Raw genomic sequence first — 18458 nt, forward strand, 5'->3', positions numbered from 1 at the left:
ATATGTCCGGGATGCTATAGCATATATTGTTTCCTTTCAAAAACTGGATGGGTTTAAGCAGGTTCAACCCAACAAGAAACTTCAATAATCAAATCTAATATGAATATGGATTCCACAGATCAGCGACATCTTAGCGAAACCGATCGGACCCTTAGCGTCGAAAAACTTGATACACTTCAACGGGCCCTATCAGTTCATCCGATTGGTCTCAAGTCTATGATGTCTGAAACAAAGCTTTCTTCCATGACCATGAGAAGAACATGGTCAGTTCAAGATACGCCCAACGATAGTGGAACAGAAAGTGAAAAGGAAAATGAAGAGAACAAAAAGGAAGAATCGAATGATGAGCAAACCTCGATGCCTGATAGCGAGGATGAGGAAAAACCCCAATCGATCTTCAGTCGCAAAGAAAAGTATGTGATTGTAATTTTGGGTGGACTTTCAGGTTTTTGGTCATCTATCTCTTCACCAATTTATGTGCCTGCGCTTTCGGAAATAGAGTCTTCTTTCCACATTAATGAGGCACAGGCTAATATCACTATTGTGGTGTATTCCATTTTCCAAGGTCTCGGGCCAAACGTTTTTGCCAACTTGGCTGACTCCTTCGGACGGCGGCCCATCGTCTTAGCATGCCTCTGTATGTACGTTTTGGCTAGTGTCGGACTTGCGTTGAACTCAAATTTCGGTGGCTTGGTCGTTCTTCGTTGCGTGCAAGCTTTTGGTATTTCGTCGACAATTTCGCTTGGAAGTGGCATTGCAAGTGACATCACTGTGAGAGCCGAAAGGGCTTCTTTTATTGGCTTGACTACAGGGTTGGCCCTTTTGGGCCAGGCATTTGGCGCATTTATTGGCGGAATGATATCGTCAGCATGGGGTTGGCGAGCCATTTTCTGGTTTTTGGCATGTGCTTCAGGAGCAACTTTTGTGGTTATCTTCTTCTTGCTCCCAGAAACTGGACCTGCGATTGTTGGTCTTCGTGGAAGTATCTTGCCTCAGAAATGGAAGTGGATTTCAGTAGCTCCTATTATGCGTACAAGCCTCTTCCGTCTGAGACTACTGGAGGACTCAGAATCGCAAAAAGCGATGATACCTCCAATACGTAACAAGGGCCCATTTGCAATGTTCCGTACATTGCACATATTGACTTACCGCAAGGTGTATTTAACTTTGCTTCCGGCATCTCTCTGTTATGCTCTTTGGCTTATGATGCTTACGACTCTTTCGCACGAGCTCACGAAGCATTATGGCTATTCGTTGAATAAGGTGGCCATTGCTTACATTCCGAGCGGTCTCGGTGGTTTGGCTGGGTCCATTATTATTGGACGCATGTTGGATTACTCGTACCAAGTTTACTTGCGGCGAAGCCATAATTCTGGGGCCCGTTTCTCTGTCATTCGCTCGCGTTTGATAGTCTCGGCTCTTCCATCTGCACTTTGTGTCATGGCATCACTTCTTTTTGCCTGGACATTAGAATGTCATGGACCAGTGTACTTGGCTGTTATTGCTTCGTGCATTATTGCATTCGGTGCAATGAATTGGCTTACGATCTCCAGTACTGTTGTTGTTGACTTCAATCCAACAGAAGCATCTGGATCTTGTGCATGTGTCAACTTGACTCGTTGTTGGTGTGCCGCGTTGTTTGTGGGCGTTTTATCTAAGATGGAGCAAATGGGTGTCGGATGGTGTTACACGATGATGGCTATTTTCTGTGGAGTGGCAGCTTTCGGGCCCATGTACTTGTACATAGAAGATGGTAAGAACCTGCTATAGTTATGGCAAATAGAAGGTTAGGTAATAACGGTTTATGAATAGTTTAATAGAATGGTTAGTTATTTTTATTTGTGTATTACTGAGTGCTTGATGTCTATCACGTTTCATTTTTCGTACCTCAAGCGACTTGTATTGCTCAATGCAATAACCTCATCTTGAATATGAGCATTTGGTGAAGAAAACGATAGGCCAATGAGGATTTATTTAAAGCTATGTCAGTTACGAACTTGTGATTCCAATATTTGTTACAATTTTTGATTTTAATAGCGCCTAAGCCAGATAAGGCTTAAATACAAGCTCCCAACTCGGCACAGAATACACATTGCTTTAAGATAAATATGTATCTCGATGCTCAAGAAATAATATAGAGATCCCAGCTCCCAATGCTATGACCGTGATATTTGATTTCTACAGCACTCTCTTTGGTCTCAGGAATAACCACGATAGCTCCATCCACGCAGAATCGTCTTTGACTAAGTGGTAGGTTTGCGCCCAAAGACAAAATCACATTTTCTGACTCCTTCACTTCCTCATAAAACACGTTAGGGATATCCACATGCTTTCCACCAGCATAAACTTTGCCCATAATGTCCATTATATACGAGTCGTTCTCTTCTGTCTGGAAAGCCACCACATATAAACTGGAATCGTGAATGTTTCCTCTAGGCAGAATCTCGAAAGTTGGCTCAAACCTCTGTGCTGGAGTAACCACAAAATACGCTAAAGGTCCTTGAAGCGCTCTATCGTTTCCAATAGTCACATCACCACAATATTTTTGTGGCCGTGTTAAATTATTCTCTGCAGCAATCTTAAAGCGATTGATCCCATGCTTGCGCATTTCATCCGTGTCACTATCAGCGACTAATGAAGCATGAAACGCCCAAGAGGCTACTACTACGAAAAGAAGGCGCCCTTGAAGTGTTTCTTTTAATCCATCATGGTGTAGCACTTCGGAGCCAGACGGAAATTCAACCAGATACAATTGGAGAGGCCTTTTCACCGAAGCCAGAAGGATGCACTTGACTGCCTCTTTTTCCTCCCCACATCCATTGGAAAGTGCTAGTGCATTCCCTGTTCCCTCTGGGACGGTAGCAATATAAATTTCTCCCTTTTGATCTTTGTTGAGGCTATTGACAAATTCGTTCACCGAGGTGTCACCGCCTGCGATTATCACCATTATCGGTACTCCACTATCTTCGAGTGACAGTGCAAAATCTCCGATGGCATGTCGGGAGTCTGTCGCTATGTATGTGTGGCGAATGTCAAGAGAGTCAAAAATTGGCTTAAGAATCCGCCCGTAGACTCCATTTTGCAGCGTCCGTAGACCCAGGCCGGATCTTATGGAATCTAAAACATACACCTGGCATTTGAAAACAAGCGCCAGTCTCAGAATACACGATATTCCTTCTGGTGGAGAAGAAGCCTTCTGTATGCTAGTTCTGCCACCGCTTTCGAAGCTAATGAGATGTTGCAACTCAGGATCGTAAAGCATAAATTCAATCTGTCTCTTCAGATATCGTCGTAACGCAATTGAAATGAGATTCCTAGGTCCGAAGGGTGGCAAGTGGAGGCAATATTGGGATTAAAGAGATAAGTGCGGATTTCTTGTGGCGTACATGAAGGGCTAAAAAACCGAGACATTGGTCCAGAAATATAGCATTAGAGATTTACAAATATGTAGGCGTACGTTACAGGATAATGGGTATATTTGACAAGTAAACATGCATTAATCTCTTTTTCAGAGGTTGCGGATATCTCGCAAACTAAATGTATTGTACATTAACGTCTGTAGCCAGACCTGCCGCCACGGTTAGACTGGTAGTTCAGCCGACCGTGAGTATTTTGATTGTGATTGGAGTAAGAGTGGCTTCCATACTGGTCTGTCCGGCTTTGGTTTTGGTGGCCATATTGACCCTGGTATTGGTTGTTTCCATATTGGTTGTTTCCATAGTTGTTTCTATACTGATTTCCGTATTGGTTTTGGTTTCCATACTGATTCCCGTATTGATTCTGGTTACCGTATTGGTTGTTTCCATACTGCTGGTTACCATATTGGTTGTTACCATAATTCTGGTTGCCGTAGTTTTGGTTCCCGTATTGATTATTGCCATAGTTTCCGTATTGGTTTCCATAGTTATTTCCATAATTGCTGTTTCCATGGTGATTGTTCCCGTAGTGCTTTCCTCCGTAGTTGCCGTTTCCTTGACTATGGTTACTTCTGCCTTGGTTCCTCGTCTGGTTTGCGTTCTGCCCCATCTCAAGTAATGCTCTGTAACCGCCACGGCGCATTGAGTACATGAGGAAATCCTTTTCTCCGCACGGTCCATGATTCACATAACTACTCACATTCTGGAAGTTGTAGTTTGGTCTCAGGCGACCGAGAACTGTGTATTTGTCCAGTTCATCAAGCACTTTTTCATGTGGTATGTATCCGTTCAATAACATAGACTTACCTGGGTACAGTTCTGGAAAGTCGTACCAAGCCTGGAAGTAAGCAGAATTGGGAACGTTGGGCAACTCACCTTCCTTCAAAGGGAACAATGTTTCTCCATCTGGCGAAAAAGATAATAAAGGGCGTATTTTGCCAGCCAAGCCTGTTCTGTGGGCACCGAATGAAATCTCACGGTCCTCCTCACATGCTTGGATAAACTTCTTGTAGTTCGCATTACCACTTGAAATGAACAATTGCGCTTTTTTGTTGGTGTTGCGCTCTCGCTCATCATCCGTTAATAGGGAATATTTTGCTCTAACTGCAGTAAGCAAACGTTTTTCATCAATGAACGGCAACAATGCAATACCCTGCCAGCTCATTTTAGCCCCATTCATATCAATTTGGAAGGTCTCAGGGTAAAAGTCGATAATCTCACTGTCTGGATGAGACATTAAGCTGCGAAACACTTCTGGCAACGTGTGGCCGGACGCAGCAGGCAAAACAGCCATAAGTTGCTCATACGGATTGAATGGTTCACCCAAATCGAATTTGATTCCTTCCTCGCCCACGATTTCACGTAGATTGGTGAAATCTGCAGCAAAGGGGGCGTAGTGGTAAGGAAAATACCATTGCCACGAGGGACACCCTTGGTAGTAATACAATAACACCCATGAAATACCTTCCAAGTAGGCGCGGACAACTTTTTTACGAATGTCGGCAACCTCTTCTGGCGAAGAAGCGCCGAACTTAGCCTCATAGTAACGGTCTCTGTATCCCGCTTCAAGATAACGCACGTCATCTAGGGCACGTTTGCGAGATGGTGGTTCTGCGGAGTCTGCCTGCTTAATAGAGTCTGAAGACTCCGTTTTAAGGGATTCCATGGATTCACTTTTAACAGAATCCACATCTTCACCTTTAATGGAGTCAATCGGTTCTTGCAGCTCGAATTCCAGCTCCTCTTCGTTCTTAATGCTGACGTCACTGGTTTCTTCTGATTTCCCAGTCGCGCCACTTGCCTTCGCCTCTAGCAACTTGCGGAGCGCCGCAGCTGCGTCCTCGTTCGCCATGTTTGCTTTGGTAATGACATCACGGTTGTGCACGATATCCTTGTTGGACAACTGCGCATACCCTTCTACCAAATTTCCCAGCGTATCCATCAAAGGCATATTCGTGTCTGCGTGTACCGGTGCACGCTCACGTCCTTTAGAGACATTAGGCAAGAACTGAGCACGCATAGCCTTCTCTTCAGCTTGGCCCACCTTCCTCCTCTTTTCGTTGTTGGCATATCTTCTTTCGGACTCGTGCCTCTTGCGAAGTATCTCATCTTCTTTTGTAGCTAAAACTGCCAACAACTGCTCGACACCTTCGTAATTCAACTTTCCATCACATGTAATGTAATCACGAAGACGGGGGATTACTTGTTTCCAGCATCCAACCAAAATATCAATACCATTGTCCCGAACACTCAAAGAGGGAAAGTGGGGCAAAAAATCATTACCAACGAAAAAACACATGAATACCCAGTCGTCGATGGCGCGCTCCAAGTCCCACTGCATCCGTGTACGTTGGCGCAACTCCACCTCCAAATACTCACGCAAAACATTGACATGAAGCCATAGGAAGGGCTTTTTTGCATCTTGCTCTGCAATGGCATCTCGCTGATCCTGTGTTATTTGGAGCTGGTCAGCTACTCGCATGCGCCCATTGCCCTGCGCGAAAACATCTTCTCTCAAAACTCGGAAGTGTGGTTCATGCGTTGCAAGCCCTAAGAAAATAAGATCAGCGTCCAATCCATAAATACAGTGACGAGTATTAGCGTCATACTGTGGATCTGCACGTTGCGACCGAATGAAACTCATGAGCTTGTGTTCACCTTCTCCAGGAACGGTGGCATCACTCACAATGACCTGAAGATCACGCCAGCCAGGGTCCAGCGCAAGCTTGTGCGCTACCCAGTACCGGAGTGCAAGTGCCAAGCCGTCCATAAATGGCGTTCCGGGTGTGATGGCGTTGGTGTCCCAACTTTTCTTGCCCTTGATGGCATCGTCTATAGCCTGGCCACGCGCCTCGAACTCACGGATCTGGCGCTCTTTTTCCTCAGCAGCTGCCCGAGCATCTTGTGCAGCGCGAAAACGACGAGCCCGCTGCTGATTCATCTTGGCCCGGGGCGCAACTCCGTCCACAGCTATCATCAATACCTTTCGAGGACGAGCCATCATGAGAACACGCTCTGTATATTTAAAGACATCCAAAAACATTTCATCTTCCGTCTCTGGGGCTGGCTTGTGCTCGGGATGCGAACATGGGTGAACTATACCGTTCATGTCCAAGTATAAATTGTCAAGCTCACCATTTGGATTTGGGTCCAGATATTGCGGGACACGTCCAAATTGCGGATCACCCACATCTTCAACCACAGGCGAAATGATTTTAGGATACTTTCGGGAGATCCATCGAAAAAACGCTGGCACTCCCATAGTGTAGAGAAGAGCTTTCTTGTTGGTGGTCGCGAAAAGGTTCTTGACTGAGATGGACTTTATATGGAGGAGAGAACCATGTTGAGAACTAACTACGCTTTCTACTTCACAAAACAGATGAGAGGATAATTAGAGATGTGAGACCAAAGCAAACGAATAAATGCAAACCAACATGAAAACCCTATTCAAGGGTCTGAAATCACTGAGAGACTCAAGTTATCATAAAGTGTAGACTATATATATAACAGACATTTGACCCGTTTTGATGGCGAGTACTCAGAACGGTTGATAGCTCGAAATCTACGAAGTTTATAGAAACAGAGTATAAGGTTACTAGGGCCATCATGAGAACACTTGCAATACAGGAACCACAAAATAGCCAAGCTTCATGATCTGCAAATCGCGGCTTTCGTAAGAGCGGTGGTATCAATCATACGGAGATTGTTTTTGAATAGTTTAGGAGTTTGGAAAATCGTAGTCTTAGACTTGGCGCCCATGAAATAATAGTCAACCTGTTGAGTGAAAATTTCAAATTGTTCCAACACCTCTGTTAGCATTTTATTCGGTAAATGCTACAAGAATTTTGAACCATTGGGAAAAGCGATAAATTAAACAAAAAAAAAAAAAAAAGGAACAATAAATCTCATTAGACTCATAGAGATGTGCACTTTGTAGTTTTAGGAGATCTAGACGAATGTTAGTGATCACTTCCATAAGAAAAGGGATTGAGATTTTAAGTTTAAATGGGAAGGAATCTATTCAGTAGAATGTATTGAGATGTGATAAATATTACTAACCATAAAACTAAGTTCTCGAACGAGAATAAGAGATGTAGAAACTGAAACAGTTTGAGCAGAAAATTTAGAAACACTTTTAAGCTTCATGTTTCATTGCCTATAGACACTATTTCAACAATTTACCATCATCATCGCCCTTGTCCTCATGGACGTCATTGATGTCTTCGACGTAATTCAGGGTAGGCTTGGGCTCGCTTTCATCGTACACCATACTTCCGTTGTTGTAATGGATTCTGTTGAGCTCGGAGTGATCTGGACAGAGTTCTGGTCCACGTCTTCCGATCAAGTACCATGGCAAGTTGAAAATCTCGTCCATACTTTCCAAAGACCGTCCAGCGACCTCAGGAACAAAGAACCACACCCAGAAAAGCGAAACAGCCAAAACACCTGAGAACAAGTAAAAGGCACCATAGGCTTTCATGGCGATCATCATTTTAGGAAGGGCCTTGGAGTTACCATATTGATTAGCAAAATGCAATACCATGACCATTGATTGAGCAAGCGAACGAATGTTCAATGGAAAAATCTCAGAACCTAAGAGATACTGGATCGAATTGAAACCCATGGTCCAGCCACATCCAGACAAAAAGATAGCAGCCAACGCACCACGAGATGCATTTTTCTTCGATCCATGTAAGTTACCCGTTGTCTGTGCCTCGGGTACCACATTCATGAAAATAGCGAAGTAAAGTTCAGAAGCAAGTTGGAGTGAAATTCCCAGATACATGGCCGCCCTTCTGCCAAATATATCAACAATAAAGAATGCAGAGAGATAGGCCGAAACAAATTTGACCACACCTAAAACGGCTGTCATCTTCAACTTGTCAACACCCGTAATCCCCACAACCGCAAACAACTCTGGAGCATAAATAGTAATGGCATTGGAGCCAGACCACTGGCCCAAGACCTGAGCAGCTACTGCCACAACAAAAAATCGATAACGGTTGGCTTTAACCATAAGAAGTTCTTTGAGCATAGACCAAGCCGAATTACCTTCAACTGCCTCCTTCTCTGTCATGATCTGTTCGTTGATATCACTGATCTCTCCCACAATGTATGGATGGTCTTTGGGAAGGTTTCTGATCTTGGACAATCTGTCAATGGCATCATCTGGACGGTTGACCTTGATCAACCATCTGGGCGACTCGTAGCAAAACAAAAATGACATGATTAAAATTAAGCCTGCAAATATGATTTTCAAAGTCGTTGGTATAACCCACTGGTTGCGAGAAGTGTTAGAAATGTGTAACGCTGTTCCATAATTGGCAAAATACAGCAACATGATACCAAAATACACAGCACCAGCAAAAATACATCCACACAAACCACGGATTTGACGTGGAGCGACTTCTGATAAGTATGCTGGTCCAATAGTAGTAGTTTGACCAATAGCAAGACCTTCAATGGCCCGTCCAGCGTAAAGTTGACCCACTGAATGAGATGTGATTTGAATGATGGCACCAACAATCCAAATGCAGCAAACAAAACGCAAAGCATTGATACGTCCAAGTTTGTCGACTGTGTACATGGCCACTAATGCGCCACCAACTGAACCAAGCTGAACCATTGAAGTAATGTTAGACTTGCGGTCAGCCAATTCACTCGAGGATTTTGTTTTGTCTGCGAGCCCAAATTGCAGAATAAAAGACGGTTGGGCCACATTTCCCGAAATGTTTCCCTCGTCCAATCCTCTAGCTGCACCAAGAACACCAAAGACGAACACTGTCAAATACAACGTCCAGTTGTATATTTCTTTAGGTGAGTCGTGGTCCTCAACCGTCCAGCGGAATTTTTTCTTTTGCACTATAGGTGTGATTTTCTCCTTTACTGACACCTTCATTGTTCTCGCCGTTTCAAAAATGCAATTAGATATTACGTTTCATTTATATACGTCTGCGAGTGTGACGCGAGTGAGTTCTCCAAAATGTACCCCGCACTGTTCCTCCCGGAGTTTTTAGCGCAGGCAAAGAGGGGTGCATAAGTCCGCTTGCCCCAACTCAAATTTCAAAGCAGAACATATCGAAATGCAACTCCACATTGGCCTAATACTGAGCAGCTACTATCATATCTTCTCTGCGAGCAGTTTTGCACATTTTTAGACACCTGTCAAATTGTTTGGTTTGCTTGGCGAGTGTCTTGGCGTAGATTCTTTCGGTTTTTATTCCCTCGAATTTCTTGCATTGTTCTTTTTCGCGGTTCTCTTTTTTTTTTTTTTTTTTTCTACTCTCAACTTTGGCCCACTTTTGCTTTCTTTTTACGTATGTGAATTGCGAAACTTCTGGGCATCTGTGCCTTGGGTAAAAAGCTCCAGGCGGAAGCTTACCGTTTTCTTCCGATAACGTTATGAAAATACAGAACCGTCTCCACTATTGCACGGCGCTCATACCGACATTTGAAACAGAACTGGAGGCTCTGAGCAAACACTATGAGCCTTTGAACACAAACCAGGACGAAGGAGGTCTTTAGTGTGTAAGCGATAAGTTGAAGAATCACGATATTTTTTTTTTTTTTTTGCCGGATCTATTTAGCAATCTTACCGATTACACATTATTGGGGTTGTGGGGAAGTTCTGCCTCATATACCGGATTGACATGCTTCAAGAGGGGTAATCAGTTTTCCTTTTATTGGCGTATAATTCAGATAAGATTATCTCAGTGATCCGATTTCGGTTTTTTCCGTTCCCTCCCCGGAGATTTGCTGCAAGATTACTTTTTACAGAAGTGAGCCCCTCATATTAGCTTGGCATTAATCCTACCTCCTACCCCCTTCTTGCTCAACCTTCATCGACTGACGTGTCCACGATTTTTTCTTTCAATAACAGGGCGTGTGGCGTAGTTGGTAGCGCGTCTGCCTTGCAAGCAGAAGGTCACCGGTTCGACTCCGGTCTCGTCCATTTTTTTCCTACATCTGCTTCTCTTCATATTTTTATTCAAATTTCAAAACTACCTTCTTTACTTCCCCCCTCTCAAATCTTTCGTAGTATTCTGCAGCCTCTTCGATTGATGGTGTTGCGTCAATCAAGGTGTTGAGCTCACTTTTCAACACTTCAAAAAGTTCTAACGCCTCCTCGAATAGAGACCAAGTGTTACAACGACCGAAACTCACTGTCAAACATTTTGCATAGCATTGCAAAGCATCGAATGGCAATCCCTCGTGGCCCATACCAACAGAGCTGATGAACCCACCTCTACGGACGTGGTCAAACGCAGTCTTCATGGCTGACGTCGCTCCAACGATTTCTAACACAGCGTCGTAGCCTCGCAGCTCAGTCAATTTTGCTGTCAAACTGTCCAATTTATCTTCCCCCGAGTGGAAGTTCACCACTTCCGATGCACCCAATTGTTTTGCCTGTTCCAAGCGGTCCTCGATCCCATCTACAACAACAATCGATTTGAATCCATAATGTGCCAAGATTGCCACAGCACAAAGACCTACAGGGCCGGCACCCATTTGCAATATAGTAAGATCTGATGCAGAATAACTGCTGAAAAAGTCTCTAACCTTCTTTACTCCGAAATACGCTGTGACAAAGATGTCTGCCATGAGTGTATAGACAGCATCATTAGAATCGCCATTCTGAGGTTTCTTGATCAACGTTGATGTTGCATACGGGACAAGAACGTACTCCGCTTGCGCACCTTGTAACCCTGTCTTCCCAAAAGTGTTTGTTTTGTCGCATGTTCCAGATAGACCATTTTTGCAATACCAGCATTGGCCACATTGGATTGTGAATGTTGATATCACTTCATCACCCACTGTAAGCTGTGAGTCGGAGATTTCTGATCCTTTAGCCACAACAGTCCCCACAAATTCGTGGCCCATAGTCTGCCCTTGAGCTGATGGGATATGTCCTCGATAATAGTGTAGATCCGACCCGCAAATACCACTGTATTTGACTTTTACCAAAGCATCTGTTGCAGACTGGAGTTCGGGAATGGGTTTCGACACCGTCTCCACACAGAATGGTTTCTTAAAAACAACGGCCCTCATAATTCTATTGGTTTTTCTAGTCGAGAAGAAAAAAAGTTGAAGGACTTACTTTAGGGAGTATGTAAAAGAGTTGAGTGGAACTAGCGGAAAAGTGGAACGAGAAACAGCCTTTACCCCGGATTAAATGGGGAGTCACGTGCACCCCGCAACCATGATTATTCTCGTGCAGAAATTAGAAGGCTGAATTCATAAAACGTATTCTTGTAATCCTTTCCAACCCGATACAACCAAGCGGGTTAAAATTGTGAGGGGATTTTGCATCCTATATCCTGTTTGTAAAAGATAAAAGAGGACAATATTAAATCCCAACACCTGCGCAAGAGTTACGTACAGTGTGTAAGTGAACACCGTGAGAATAGTCACGACCCAAGGAGGAAATTTTTGAACTGTGCTGGTTTTTTCAAATGCTTCAGAAAAACGGTATATCAATGTTTCGTTATGCAATGAACAAGTTCTGATAGTCTCGTTAGCCAGATGAATACTCATACAAGTTGTTCGAAGTTTGTTGGCGAGGTTGTCGACTATGAAGTTGGATACAGAATCTGTCCTCAATGCTTCTCCACCATACATCATTGTATGTCTATGCAAAAGGAGTGGAAATCCTCTCATGGCATAGGTGTAGAGATCCCAAAGTGAATTATCTGAAAACGTAGCGGCACACGCAAACATAAGAGAGGACTTAATGACACCCCACACATAATGGCCTATAGTTAAAAAGTATAATAGCCACCGAAGGCACTTCACGCAAATGGAAATCGCTGATAATACTGTTGCAGATATCGCATGCCAAAAACTGCGGGGGCGGTTTCTCCGCCAGAGGAGACCGTAGTTCACCACTGGAAGAGGAAGAAAGCCAAATACCCATATGACATGTGCAATCCGTTCTCGATGACCCGCCATCCTGAGATTCTCGTCATTGATATATTGGTGTAAGTCTCGGCGAAAACCATCAGCGATGATGGGATCTAGCGCCATAAGTGCCTGGATAACTTCATTTTCCCTATCTTGTAACTGCAAGTTGTCTTGTTGGGCAAGAATTTGTAAGTCCCGATTAGTATCCATTCCAGTGGGACTTATTGTGACTTGAAAGGAGATCTGCAGACTATGAACGGTGAATTGTGTGCACGACCGCACAAGTCAGTCGTGCAGGCAAGGTTGGGGAGAACTGAGACAGATAAGGAGAAACAAAAAAAAAGTTAATAAATGGATGAGAATGAGCCAATTGTTCGCTTTTTTTTACTGAGAGGATTCCTGTTTGTTGAGAAAGAGGCAAGTCACATTTTTAGCTCCATTGTGTCTCCTCCGGCACTGGCCCATGATTCTCGTAGTAAACAGAAGTCCAGAGATGTACTATCGCTTTGCTTTCATGCGCCAACTTCTTCCGCAAGAGAATCTTGGGTCGGAGCGCGGGAAAAACCGCGTACCCTTCCCTATTCACAAAGTGGCTTACTGTTGGATAAAAATTGTCGGCCACATAAACAGAATCGCGCGCCTCAATGAATGTGGGCAGAAGTGCTTTTTGATCTCCTCGTGATAAAAGACATAAATCAAAGACACGGCTGAGAATTTCTGCTCCTTGCACGTAGCAGGGCCAAGGTGGGTGAGGCAGGCTAGGCGGAACGCTCATTGGAGCAGAAAAGAGCTCTACTTCGGCGCGAGCGCGCATGACGAGAAATGGCCATAGTGCGGAAAGTTGTAGCCCGCCTGCCAAAAGAAGACTCCAGATCACTTGCTCATACCTGTGCGGGAGTTCAGGATCATCGAGGGGCAGGGTAGCTGCAGCGAGAATGTACTTTCTTGCGCATTCTAATACGTCTTCTCTATTGTAGAGTAAGGCATTCGCAGATATATGTCGCGCAGGTACCAGTGTGCTATCTTGACTGCGAAAATCGATTTGGGCCGCCTGGGCTCGGTTTCGCGCCAAAAGCCTGTAAACATGACCACAACTTGAGAAAAACATCACCTGCCGAAGCGTTGGACATGTATAAATTTCACGTTTTGATTCAGCTAAAGATGTGATAACAGTCTCCAAATCTTCAAGCGAAGTTGTTTCGCAAGCACTGAGTGCGCCAAGCATGGCTAGTGACGATCTCTCATATTCCAGTGCGCCCCAGAGTTTTGAGTGTGCCTGTGCCCTATCAATAGCTTCAATCGCGCGAAGGGCGGAAGTTAAGCAGCGGGGCAGCCGAAGCAAAAAATGCGCGGCCGCCTCCGCAGAAGTACGCCTACTTTGAAAGAGCGCGCCAGTCAGAGTATCTTGCATCTGGTTATCTGGCGGTCCCGCTTTTTCACTTTTTGTGTGCTTCGCATGCCAATCTGTTGCTATGGTCAGGAATGCCAGCGCTAGAGCTGTAATTGGCCCGCCTGAAGAAACTGCTCGTAATAAAAGATGGGGAGGAAAGCCCAAGTATGCCAACTCTTTTGCTTGGGTTTGTTCTCCAGCCATTGCAGCAGAGTACGAAAGCGGGTGAACAAATAATCCGGCTGCTTCAAACTCAGAGAGTGCCGTTTTTAATTCAGGTGGAGGCATGTCGATCACCGGGCGCGCGCAGCCAAATACTGCCCTGTTGGACGCTGCCTCGTCTAAAGGAACGCGCATTCCCAGGACCCGTGCTAGCGCAGCCAAGTAGATATTCCTCTCGCCTGGATCCAGTGAGTTTTCGGCCGCGGCTGCAGCAATAAGTAGCGCAGCTCTTGTGCGGCCTATGGCGGCAAGTGCCATGCATACATCAAGTTGTGAATTATTTTCAAGTATTGATGAAAAAGGATTCATTAGTAAAATATGGTCAGATTGGATAGAAAAATCGGAAGTTGATGTTTGTTGGCCGTGATAGGGGACAGGGGTAGGTAGAACGACAAGGTTTGAGAGAAGAAGAATACGGGAATGCAACGAATTCAGCGATCAGTAGATGATCGATAGAGCAGAAATTGGAACGCAGAGATGTAATTACCAGAAGAGAGCACCAAATTTGGGGACTTAGATACAAACAAAGAAGCAAGGTGAAGACTGAAAATAGTTTGTACTAGAGACAATGGGATTTATAATTTAGATAGACCAACTAGATTCAGGGCAAGAAAGGCCGGTCACACAATGGCTGGTCTGGAATTGTTGGGAATTAAAAACTTAATATGGGTTCAACACTAGAAGAAATACTGAGGTAGGGTTCGCTTTGCGCATTGTTGGCACGAAAATATGTCTGTTGATCTCCTTTAACAATCGCTCTAAGCGCAAAACCCTCTCGTACCACAGACTCAATAGGGAAAGTGTTCGCATTCCGAAGGGTCCGCGCACAAATGCCAATTACCCCAATCCGGGGGGTCGTGCGGAGCCTAACCTTCTAAATTGGGAATAACTGCCAACGCGTCACAGAATCTAGACGGGACCCTTGATGACCTCAGAGTAGTATTATAGGTTCCAATCGTCAATAGTAAGGTTACGAATGCTGCTCTCTTTTCTCCCGCCTCATTTGCTCTTAGTTTGCTCTCGGCCCCTTTTTATGCTGGAGTTTAACTTTATCTCGCGCTTAGTTTTCGCGCGCGTCGAAACCCAAGTACAGCTACTTTTGCTCCGTCTTTTCTTTCTTTTCCACTGCTACTTTCTTTGCGGATCTAACGTGACTTCCTTTCCAGTCAAATCCAAGAGCGTTGTTGTTTGCATCTTTCGTATCCTTCTGTCGTTTGCTCCACGCGTATTCTTCCTTCACAGCATTCCCGCGTCGAAATTCGTTCTCTTGCAGCAACTTCGTCCCTTTGCCAAATCTCCTAACTGGAAAGATTGAGATTAAAGCCTGAGTCTGCAAGCTTTTAATACGGGCTTCTCTTTCTGTTCTGCATTTTTTGGTGTCTCACCTTTTCCACTCATCGCAGCGAAATTTAAGCTTTTCTTACCCGCCAGGCACCCCTTGTCACTAGCCGCCAGGAACTTTGTCTCTCTTCTAGCTTTCTCGCTCACCCACTGGCTTTCTTATTATCTTTGAAGACTTTTGCAATTATGAAGAACAAACTCTCCCTCAAAGTGGCCTCCTTGGACGCGCCTGCACCACTTCATACCCCAATTGACCAGATGGTATCCACGCCGCAGGAGCCGCCGCATGGCGCGTCTTACTTCCTGCTCTACTCACTCCCCCAGTGCGCTGACAGTGACGACGTGCTAACCGATGCAGATGAGCCCCGTGTGCTCCGAAACCACTCGCTAGTGTTCACCCCCTTGTTTGACCTGCTCTTATGGGGCGTGTATACGCAGCTCTTGCTGCAGCCCACCACCAAACCATTTCTGGGCCCTGTGCCACCTTCGGGACTCGCGTCGCGTGCTGCCAATGATACCGTTCACGCCCTTATTCGCCATCTGGCAGAGACGCCTACTGCAGTTTACGATGCCCAAGGCTCTTTGACTGTCGACGCCTTGAACTCACGTGCGCACCAGCCTGTGATTTTGCTGTTGATTCGTAAACGGTTACTTGACTTATGCCTGCTGCAGCGCACACAGGCAGCTCCTCCCGCCGTCACAGCGGTGCAGGTGGCCGTGCCGCAGCTGGTGGCGCAGGCGCCGCTGCTGGTATACATGAGTTTTGGTGCACGTCAACTGTCCATCTCCAATTTGCTGTTGACGGAACAAAATGTTGCGCAGTATCAGGGATCTCGGGGTGGCGCGCCGCCACTTTCTCTGAACCGCCTGCGCCTGTCCTCGTTAAGCTTGCGCAAGCATTCTCTCACGCGCAATAACTCGGGCACAAACTGGTTGCATGTTGGAAATATTTCGTCAGGCCGTGGTGGATTGGGTAACCCAGACTTAGGTGCTTCTACAGACCTGCTTCAGCTGATGACTGACTTCGTCCCTGCAGCGTTTGTCAGTCGCCCACAACAGCAGCCGCAACAACAACAAGGTCTGCAGGGCCAGAATCAACAACAGCAAGGAATGTGGGGCGCACAGCCGGGCTTTAATAGTATGATGCTCGACTACCAAACTCCACCTACTTCCGCAAAAAGCTCCTTTTCGCAGGGTAGTACGCCGCCATCCACGCAGCGAGATGCAATGTACATGAATACCCCTGGATCTGCTGTGTCGGAATATGAAGACTTTGCACCAGTATTGCTGCGCTCACGCTCCTCTTCCCGCGGCCTTGTGGGTTCTTTGCCTAAACCACTCACTATAAACACAGACTCCGCTAACTTTTTGCTGGGTATGAGCAGTAGTGCTCAGACGCCGGGCGCACAGGAGGCGCTTAACTCGCCATTTGTTGGTGTGCTGTCTGAGGACGGTGGATATTTCCCGCTCCATTCTTCAGGCAACTTGCTGCCAGGCTTGCTCAGTTCAGCCGTTATCCCCGAGAGCCCCAAGGACATGCCTATGGCAAGTGGTAACAACAAAATCAACTTACCTGGACAATTTAGCCTCAGCGAGAAGAAGCGTGACTCTTTGAAGATGAAGCGTGGCATTCACTAGTATAGACTATAAACTAGTATAGACTATAAAAGACCAAGAACAACCTACTTTCTGTAAGTGTAGAGATTAAGTGTAGCACCATATTTCTTGCGCTTTTCAATCGATGTCATGCTTGACTAACGGCATTTTATTTTACTGTGAGCAATACACGATATGATTAAACACTTGTAGCTTTGCAGGTTTGTGGATTCGGTCCTTTTTAGTGAGAGTAATTGCAACTCAATTAGTTTCACTAACAATGAAGAGCATTTTTTAATCGAGCAGGTATTCATTTAGATGTGAACTCGAATGTGCAGACTGGATGAGCAGATAGAGTTGAATTGTTAATTTTCAGTTTGAGTTACTCAAGTTTGTAAGGCCGTCCATTCAATCCTTTTAGAAATGTTTACAAGAGCTTTCATTTAGTTGCAAGACAGATCTTTCTGAAGCGTCTTGAAACTAAATGATCGAGTTATAACACAATGCATAAAAGAAGTTTTCAGATACCTATCAGTTCGTATAGCTGTAAGTGGCTCAATTAGTGAGAAACATGCAACTTCGCAAGAAAAATGCGAAGGATTATCAAATTCCAAGATTCGCCAACAGATGAAGAAAAATCAGAAAACAGTGCTTAATACATACGCTTTTACCAGAAGATAAAAGACCAAGCAGCGAAAGAATATGGCACAACTACGAGGTCATTTAGTCTGCAAATCGTACTTCAATCTTTACTTGGTCTTTCGTTCCACTTGAGGCTAGTCTCAAGATCATTTCTGCTTGAGATAAACACCAGAAGCTGTTATCAGTGCTCCAGATCCCACATGCTTGGATATCCCAGTTGCTGCCGCATTAACTTTGGTCCATGGGGGCCTCTTCTCCTTTGAGATTCATGGTAAATTTTATGTATTTGTATGCAACGTCTCCAAATAAGCCATTGGAACTAGAGTTACTTTGCTCTAGAATACTCACTACTCTGTTAAATCCGATAGAGCCGGAAGCCAGCCACGATAAAGCCCGTATCTGTCATGAGAATGGTATTGAGGCGAATAATCGTTGTGCGAAAGAGGAGATGAGTGTTTAGAAAACAACACCACCTCCATAGGAGGTAAAATCATTGATGTTGCAGTTCGTAACCATCCACCACAATTACTGATGAAAAAAAGCGAACACTATGAATGTTTATCTTGACTAGTTTTGAAGAAGAGATTCTGAGATCCCACTGCAGGTCTTTCGCATCCATATCGAATGAGACTCGCGCTTATAAAGATCCATCTGCCCAAGACAATTACGCACCGCTTCACTATTGTCTTCTTTCCTCTCGCGCCCGGCTACAATCTTATACTTCATTCAATCCAGTATCATTGGGCTTACCTATAGCGACTTTTTGTCCTAAACTCTGCTTATTTGCGCGTTGTTCAAGTTAAGCATCTCGATCTGCTTAGGACTGTTTCCTTTGCTCACAAAAAGAAAGGAGGAACTAACATACAATCACTTTCAGACTAGTGTCTCCCATCAGGCTGCAAAAACGTGCACCTAGTTTCTGCCACCAAAAAGGTGGTTGCTCTTTCTCG

General features: G+C 44.9%; 8 protein-coding genes and 1 non-coding gene across 9 annotated transcripts; 3 read left to right on the plus strand and 6 right to left on the minus strand. All coding sequences in view use genetic code 12, as the record gives it.

Moving 5' to 3' along the window:
- Window positions 1-99: 99 nt before the first annotated feature.
- FOB63_002270 (Major Facilitator Superfamily protein) lies at window positions 100-1770 on the plus strand (the record flags this gene model as incomplete). The annotated part of the gene is made up of 1 exon (XM_002616691.2): window positions 100-1770. One exon carries the CDS (start codon window positions 100-102, stop codon window positions 1768-1770), a length of 1671 nt encoding a protein of 556 aa, XP_002616737.1.
- Window positions 1771-2122: 352 nt separating this feature from the next.
- Window positions 2123-3262, minus strand: FOB63_002271 (uncharacterized protein; the record flags this gene model as incomplete). Its single annotated transcript, XM_002616690.2, has 1 exon — window positions 2123-3262. The coding sequence occupies one exon, from the start codon at window positions 3260-3262 to the stop codon at window positions 2123-2125; it is 1140 nt and encodes a 379-aa protein (XP_002616736.2).
- A 287-nt stretch (window positions 3263-3549) lies between these two features.
- On the minus strand, window positions 3550-6678 carry RAT1 (ssRNA exonuclease; the record flags this gene model as incomplete). The annotated part of the gene is made up of 1 exon (XM_002616687.2): window positions 3550-6678. One exon carries the CDS (start codon window positions 6676-6678, stop codon window positions 3550-3552), a length of 3129 nt encoding a protein of 1042 aa, XP_002616733.2.
- Window positions 6679-7581: 903 nt separating this feature from the next.
- On the minus strand, window positions 7582-9315 carry HGT17 (Hgt17p; the record flags this gene model as incomplete). Its single annotated transcript, XM_002616684.2, has 1 exon — window positions 7582-9315. The coding sequence occupies one exon, from the start codon at window positions 9313-9315 to the stop codon at window positions 7582-7584; it is 1734 nt and encodes a 577-aa protein (XP_002616730.1).
- Window positions 9316-10295: 980 nt separating this feature from the next.
- Window positions 10296-10368, plus strand: FOB63_005557. Its single transcript has one exon. It is a non-coding gene; the product is annotated as a tRNA-Ala (tRNA).
- Window positions 10369-10400: 32 nt separating this feature from the next.
- FOB63_002274 (alcohol dehydrogenase family protein) lies at window positions 10401-11465 on the minus strand (the record flags this gene model as incomplete). The annotated part of the gene is made up of 1 exon (XM_002616683.2): window positions 10401-11465. One exon carries the CDS (start codon window positions 11463-11465, stop codon window positions 10401-10403), a length of 1065 nt encoding a protein of 354 aa, XP_002616729.2.
- A 186-nt stretch (window positions 11466-11651) lies between these two features.
- Window positions 11652-12527, minus strand: FOB63_002275 (uncharacterized protein; the record flags this gene model as incomplete). Its single annotated transcript, XM_002616682.1, has 1 exon — window positions 11652-12527. The coding sequence occupies one exon, from the start codon at window positions 12525-12527 to the stop codon at window positions 11652-11654; it is 876 nt and encodes a 291-aa protein (XP_002616728.1).
- A 220-nt stretch (window positions 12528-12747) lies between these two features.
- On the minus strand, window positions 12748-14238 carry FOB63_002276 (uncharacterized protein; the record flags this gene model as incomplete). The annotated part of the gene is made up of 1 exon (XM_002616681.2): window positions 12748-14238. One exon carries the CDS (start codon window positions 14236-14238, stop codon window positions 12748-12750), a length of 1491 nt encoding a protein of 496 aa, XP_002616727.2.
- A 1218-nt stretch (window positions 14239-15456) lies between these two features.
- On the plus strand, window positions 15457-16908 carry FOB63_002277 (uncharacterized protein; the record flags this gene model as incomplete). The annotated part of the gene is made up of 1 exon (XM_002616680.2): window positions 15457-16908. One exon carries the CDS (start codon window positions 15457-15459, stop codon window positions 16906-16908), a length of 1452 nt encoding a protein of 483 aa, XP_002616726.2.
- Between the last annotated feature and the right edge of the window lie 1550 nt (window positions 16909-18458).

The sequence above is a fragment of the Clavispora lusitaniae genome (assembly GCF_014636115.1).
Source record: "Clavispora lusitaniae strain FDAARGOS_655 chromosome Unknown tig00000078_pilon, whole genome shotgun sequence".
Taxonomy (NCBI): Eukaryota; Fungi; Ascomycota; class Pichiomycetes; order Serinales; family Metschnikowiaceae; genus Clavispora; species Clavispora lusitaniae.